The sequence below is a fragment of the Pterocles gutturalis genome, unplaced genomic scaffold (genome assembly GCF_000699245.1).
Source record: "Pterocles gutturalis isolate BGI_N339 unplaced genomic scaffold, ASM69924v1 scaffold66, whole genome shotgun sequence".
Classification (NCBI taxonomy): domain Eukaryota; kingdom Metazoa; phylum Chordata; class Aves; order Pterocliformes; family Pteroclidae; genus Pterocles; species Pterocles gutturalis.
This window is the reverse complement of record NW_010097454.1, coordinates 45,625-52,792: the sequence shown is the minus strand read 5'-3', so window position 1 is coordinate 52,792 and position 7,168 is coordinate 45,625. Positions and strand designations below refer to the sequence as shown.

The 7,168-nt window shown below is 39.0% G+C and overlaps 1 protein-coding gene across 2 annotated transcripts in view; it reads right to left on the bottom strand.

Annotated features, from left to right (window-relative positions):
- The window catches only part of MYO1B (myosin IB), a 95,378-nt gene that overhangs the window by 58,520 nt on the left and 29,690 nt on the right, over positions 1-7,168 (bottom strand). For both annotated transcript variants that reach the window (XM_010087337.1, XM_010087411.1), the window contains exons 3-4: positions 4,474-4,568; positions 859-963 (exon numbers count right to left, since the gene is read on the bottom strand). In XM_010087337.1, coding sequence (XP_010085639.1) covers positions 859-963; positions 4,474-4,568 — 200 coding nt within the window. The remainder of the gene's footprint in view (positions 1-858; positions 964-4,473; positions 4,569-7,168) is intronic.

Sequence of the window (7,168 nt, the reverse complement as noted above, 5' to 3'; positions counted from 1 at the left end):
CCCCACCGCCCCCCCCCGGAGCCTGTAGCATTGCAGGGGGTTGTTCTGATCCAAGAGCAGGAGCCAGCACTCAGCCTTGTCAAATCTCATACAATTGGCCTCGGCCCATCAATCCAGCCTGTCCAGATCCCTCTGTAGAGCCTTCCTACCCTCAAGCAGATCAACGCTCCTGCCCAACTTGGTGTGGTCTGTAAATTTACTGAGGGTGCACTCCATCCCCTCCTCCAGATCACTGATAAAGATATTAAACACAACTGGCCCCAGTACTGAGCCCTGGGGAACACGACCTGTGACTGGCCACTAACTGCATTTAACTCCATTCACCACAACTCTTTGAGCCTGGCCATCCAGTCAGTTTTTAATCCAGCAGAGAGGACACCCTTCCAGGCCAGAAGCAGCCAGTTTCTCCAGGAGAATGCTGTGGAAAACAGTGTCAAAGGCTTTACTAAAGTCTAGGCAGACAACATCCACAGCCTTTCCCTCATCCACCAAGCAGATCACCTTTTCATAGGAGGAGATCAGGTTAGCCAAGCAGGACCTGCCTTTCATAAACCCATGCTGACTGGGCCTGATCACCTGGTTGTCACACACATGCCGCGTGATGGCACTCAGGATGATCTGCTCCATAACCTTCCACAGCACCAGGGTCAGGCTGGCAGGCCTGTAGTTCCCCAGATCCTCATGAAAACCTCTCTGTAAGTGAGTAAAATCTTGTAGCTGTCTTCACAGAAGGCAGAAAACTCCTACAGTTTTGGACACCAAATAACAATGAAACAACATCAGATAGAGTTTTCCAAACCATAGGAAAGCTGATACACACAGAGGTAATACACTCATACAAGCTCTGTAGATTCTTACCTTCAAGAACTGGATTTGATTGCAAAAGTTGTTCTTTTACTTGATTAACCTCTGCCCCTTTTCCACACACAGCAGCTACATATGACATGACAAGTTTGCTTGCCTCTGTGGGAGGAGAGCAAAATAAAACAGTGATAAGTATTGGCAAACGGGCCATAAAATGATTTGCAGACTTGATCCCCACCACATTTTTACCACACCAGACAGGAACTGTAAGCACATTTCATTTTCATTTTCTTCTACGTTGTTGTACCACCTGGAAATGAGGAAGGAGCATATCCTGCTACAAGACCCATGCCATTACATCAGCAGCCCTTAAATACCTAAAAGCCCTCCCAAGCTAAAGAAGCCACTGGTACGTATAGCACATTACCCTCTACTTTTTCATTTAGCCTCAGTGAGAGGCATTCAGTAAGGAAAGAACATTATCCCTAGTTGACACATTGGAAATGTTTTAATCTAGTCTGCAAAAATAGGCCCAAGCAGTTTCAAGACGGAAAATTCTATCAGTTTGTATCAGCGGATACACAATAACACAGATGTAAACATACAACATACACATGTAGTTACAACTGTAAAGCACATGACAAGTAAACAAGTAACTGCAATTCAGCATCACATTATGCAGTCTGTTTCAAAGTATAATGAATAGAGAAAGTGAAGCATTTATTTAAACAATGAAACTAATTTGAAGGTATAAACTTTTAACAAACATCTGGAACAATTTTTTGGACTCTCAAAGCTGGGCTCATATGTGTGTCAATCACCCATATACGGACAGAAACAAATATTATTTTATATTATATATCCATACATCTCTCATGGTTTTGCTGGTCAAGACAAAGAGCAGCTGAAAGAGGATTCTGTTTATGAACAGAGTGTGTGATGTTTAGGATGATTGTTGCGGTTTAACCCGGCAGGCAGCTAAACACCACACAGCCATTCACTCACTCCCCCTCAGTGGGATGGGAGAGAGAACAGGAAAAAAGGTAAAACTCATAGGTTGAGATAGAGACAGTTTAATAGGACAGAAAAGGAAGGGAAAACAATAATAATGATAAAGGAACATACAAAACAAGTGCTGCGCAATGCAGTTGTGCACCACCCACAGACCAATGCCAGCTTCCCGTGCATTCCCAGCCTCTGCGCTGGCAGGGGAGCACAAGAAGCTGAAAAGTCCTTGACTTAGCATAAGCACTGCTCAACAACAAACAAAACATCAGTGTGTTATCAACATTATTCTCATCCTAAATCCAAAACACAGTGTTACACCAGCTACAAGGAAGAAAATTAATTCTATCCCAGCTGAAACCAGGACAATGATGCAAGATAGTGAAATCTGAGGCAATATCAGCTGATATATAATGTCATTACTAACAGCCTGAATCCCCACCAACTCAACACAGTGGTCATAAAAAACTCACTACTTGTTCTTCAGAGGTCTGTTACAAATTTAAGGGCTTCATTTCAGGAAAGAACTGACAAACAAGAAGTTATCCCTTGCATTTTGTTTGTTTCCTATTTAATCAAATTCGTTTGCTAGTATTAAATTACTGTCCCATATGGTAAAGAAAACTGAGCAAACCTGCAACACAGGGAGCAAGCAAGGAGCAAGAACTATAGTTGTGTCCACAAGGCCTTGAACCCAGCTCTCATTTTTAACAATCTGCTCCATTCAGACCTTGGGATTACCAAATTATTTGATTTGAAGTATTTCCTAAAACAGTCAACACCTTTAAGTAGAGCTACTCAATCACTGAGAGAAGAAAGCACTGAAATAGAAAATAAGGTACTATAAAATAACATGCATTAAGAGAACACACAATTACTTCAAGATAGGCTTTGAACATCACTGAAAGAAAAAAAAAAAAGGCACTTTCTTTTATTAGGAACTCTTGTCCAATAAAGACACTAGGAAGAGAATCATCACCTCAACATCTAAAAACATTTAAATACCCCACTCATTCTGGTAATGTACCATGTTTTTGTGCACAATATTACTACCGATTAGCAATAAAAACTTGCAGTGAAACAAGAAAAAAATTGGAAGCAAATTAAAAAACCCAGCTGATGACAGTTCAGTTTTAATTCTTCCAGCCTAAACATGTCAAAAGTTCTGGCTACCAAGCATCTAAACCAGAGTTATATAAGATCTGTAATAACAACTTTGTTTCCTCAACTCCCCTGTCCCCCTTGGTTTTTTTGCCATGGAAACCTTACTTTTTGGCTAATAGCCCCATTTCAGCAACAGCAGTTACATCAAATGGTAGAGAGAGAACAGCTCAGATTCCGAGTCAATTACTGACTTGAATTTCAAACTCTATACCATTCTGTACTTATCTTTATAAAAGAGTAATTCATATTATGTCCCATTTGGCTATGAAAATTACAGACCAGTCAAAATCCCTATATAAATCTGAATCTACCAGAATATTGTCTACAAATAGAAAAGTTCAGAAACTCAGTCAATGCTAAACCTTTCAACTGAATAAATAAATGAAACACAAAAGATAAACCTCAGTTGTATGAGGTGCTTGACAAGTCACAGTTCCTGAGGAAATCAAGACATTAAACAATACCAGTACAGAACTCCTAAATTTTTAACTCCTAGACAGAATCCCTAACAGCCATATTAATAAGAACTTGATTATTGTAATATACACTTTTCCAGAACACACATGTGTTTTCATGTTATTGAACTGAAAAAAAAAGGATTATATTACAAGATCTCAACTGGATGCCACTAATCAGGCAAAGAAAAACAAAGATGAAGGCTACACTTCACATTTTCACTAAAGGTTTGGAAAGCAACTTTTTGTTACCCACTTTAAATCTTGCTGTGTAGAAGCATACAGAGCTCCACATTTTCTCAGATTCAGAGGAAAAATCCCTTAAATTACACAGAAACAGACGTATGTGTTTCTACCCCCTGTGTCTTTGGCAAGTCAGCTCAGCTTTAAATTGCTATTTCAGAAAATAACTGGCTTCCTTCTTTCTTAAGGTCTACCTAAAGTGTTCTGCAGCTATACAATCCTCACTTGATTTCTACCATTCCAGTTTAAAAATTAGCAATCTCAGCTTTGCCTGAGAAACACAGTGTTCTGGTACATAAGCCAATCTTAGAATTGCAGCTGAGCACAGCATGCAAAAGACTGATTATGTTTCCAAAGTAATCAGCTACTGTTATTTATTTCCTTGGATAAATGGCATAATCCAGTCTAAATGTATATACTTATTAAAAGACATGCAAAAGTATCAAAGGATTGTCTTCCAGTCTAGAAGACCAAGATCATTCAATTTTCTCCATCTTCATGTTTCCCACAGGGAGAGCCTAAAATTTTTCTGGCCCTTGCAATACCAGCATTACTTTAGTATAACTTCATACTGATGAGGATTCTTGTATCAACACAGGATAGGACTGCATCATGGTAACAATGAAAAAACACTAGTTTATGAGTTCACACCTACAACAACAAACGCGACAGCATTCTTTTTCTGTGATTGCCAGACACAAAAAGATACCAGTATCTCTCAACACTTACAGACACTAACATCACTTTGCAATACTCCAAACAAGTAAGAATGTTTTTGGATAAGATCAAAACTGTTTATTACCTGTTTTTCCAGCTCCACTCTCTCCTGTAATAAGGATACACTGGTCTTTGTCCTGGTCCCTTAAAGATCTGTATGCTTCATCAGAGAGAGCAAAGCTGCAAAGTAAGAAAGAGTCAATTGAGAATTAGCTAAAACAAATACCAACAATACCTACAATCTGTCCTTCACATCCAGCCAGGGGGGGAAAAAAAAAAACAACACCAAACAAAAAAAAACCCCAAGTCCTGATGTTCTGTAAGTGGTGAAGCATTCACCTTCCAGAATACAAAGACCCACAGAAGTAAAAGGAATACTTTTTCTCCATAGCTTATTTAGACTTTCTCCAGGAACAAGCAAGCATAATCTCTAAGTTTTTCAAAAGATAGCAAGCTCAAAACAAACTCACTAAATTTCAGAGACATTTAGGTAGCATTCTTGGTGGAATAAATGTCATATTCTTCATTGAACAAAATGTCAGTGCATCAACAGCATGCGTTCTGTCTGAAGACATTTAATAAAAAGGAAACAGGAGAATCTGGAGCACTAACAATACCATAAGCTGCAATTTCTACTCTGAAAAGCATTAAGAAATCTCAGAACCTTATAAAATATTGAACATTTTAAGCATTCAGGTATTGCTGGATTTTTACATAAATATGCAGAAGTGTTTCCCAATAAGTGTGTTCTTAACTCAGTAACTGTGATGTCATGTAGTGAAATTAAAGAATAAAGTCAGAATCAACAGCTTTCCTGTACCAAAAATGTCTTTCTGTGGAGCTCAGAGACTCATGACCCTGAAACTACTGGGCTGCGGTTTGGATCCAGAGGTGCTTTGCTGCCATGCAGCAATGTATATTTTGGAGAAATGCAGATGTGTTACTTATATTTAGTTTTCTTTAGGAGTAATTTTGAGACAGATTAGTATTGATTTTGTTTCAAATGCATTTTTCAGTTCATGGAATAAAGGTCTCTGGAAACTGAGCATTAGAACCCCTTGGAAAAACTTAAGCAAGTAGGACATAAAAGCAAAATATAAATAAAAAGGCACACTTGCATTACACAATTTAAGGAAAAAATCTGAAAGCGAAACATGGCATGTTTTTACATTAAATAAACAGCCATTCAGCAGACCAAGAGCTTTGTTAGATTACTGCACCTAGTAAAATATTTGGTGTTTGTACCTACTTAAAAGTGGATATTGTTTATTATTTACAGAAAACAAACCATGTATGAAAAATAGAAATGAACTCTCAGGTCAACATAAAATACATAATTGTTGCAGGTTTAATGCACCTTTTAGAAACTTGATTCTTTATTCTGTTACAGCTCAGGAGCTTTGCATTCAGCTGATGACTACAAAAAGATGAAGTATTTGTTCTGAATAATGTAGCCATACAGTGCTTTCACAGCAACCACAGCCCCTTTGCAGATAAGAAAGCTCTTTGTCGTGAAACTAGTTAGGGGTAGCATGGACAACACAATGCAAGTAGTGAGAGCCACACAGAACCTCTTCTAGAGGCTCCTATTGATGCAGCTTGAAAGATTCAAATATTAAACCTACATGTACTCAAGTTAGTTCATAATTATTTCCTTTTTGCTACCACTGTCCCTTGGCTCAGGTGGTTCTTCCTTCTCACTTCTTTCCGCAAAAAAGTTTATGGAGAGCATGTCATACTGCCCCCAGTTTAATCATCCCATGCATATGCAACACCACTTATATTTCTTCATCCCTCATCAGTATTAGACTCATCTCATATTTGCCTATTTAGGTTTTGGCTCTGTTTTTTTGTGGTTGCATCACGTTATCAGCTCAGCCATCCTGCAAGAGACCAGCATACCAAGTGCGTGGTATTCTGAAAAGGTTGGAAAACAGGTAAAGGAAATACCTTATGGCTCCTTCACTACTAAACAACCACACCTTCCCTTTTCTCCCTAGTTCCCCACAATGCTACTCATGTCATTGATTCCCCTCTCTTTGTGTCCCTCCTGTCCTCTTCTCTCCTGCAGCACATCCGCCTGTCCAGTTGCTTGACCAACCCAAGGCTCCGGCTCTCTCCCTTTTCTTGCCAGCTTACATGCCCAAGGCACTAAATGACAATTCTGCTCTCTGCACAGATGGTTGGGCCACCTACTCAGCAACCACGATCAAAGGTCAGTAACTCCTTTTGATACATATACCATTAAACCCAAATTAAGACTGATCTCTCAAAACTTAATACTGCTATGGCAATTGAAGCATTTGAACTCAGTAGTTCAATGGGAGGTGAAAATGTGTTTACGAGAAAGTAGCAGGCTGTAATGTTTTTAGCATTACAACAAAGTCAATTTGTGATGTGGCCAACATGCTGGAGAAGTAGCAAAAAAAAAAATTAAAAAATTCTGCTGCTGCTAAGAGACCATGACACAATTTCTGGCATCCACTTTAGTGTCCGGAATCCAAACTACAGTAGCAATAACACTTTACCAGACTCTCTTACAGGACATATTTAGGAAATGAATAATATTTGTTGAACGCTGCTGCAGATATACTTGTAAACTGAAAAGTACAATGTGCGGCACTCAGAAAAGCTTATTCCAGCACCCATTACATTCCTTTTTGCAAGGAAAATAAAAGCAGTAGGATGAAGAGGAAAGAAATAAACCACACTGAGCATTCATGGGCCACGTGAGAGTACATTAGTACTAAGGCCGTGGTTTCCATAGGTTTGATTCAGGA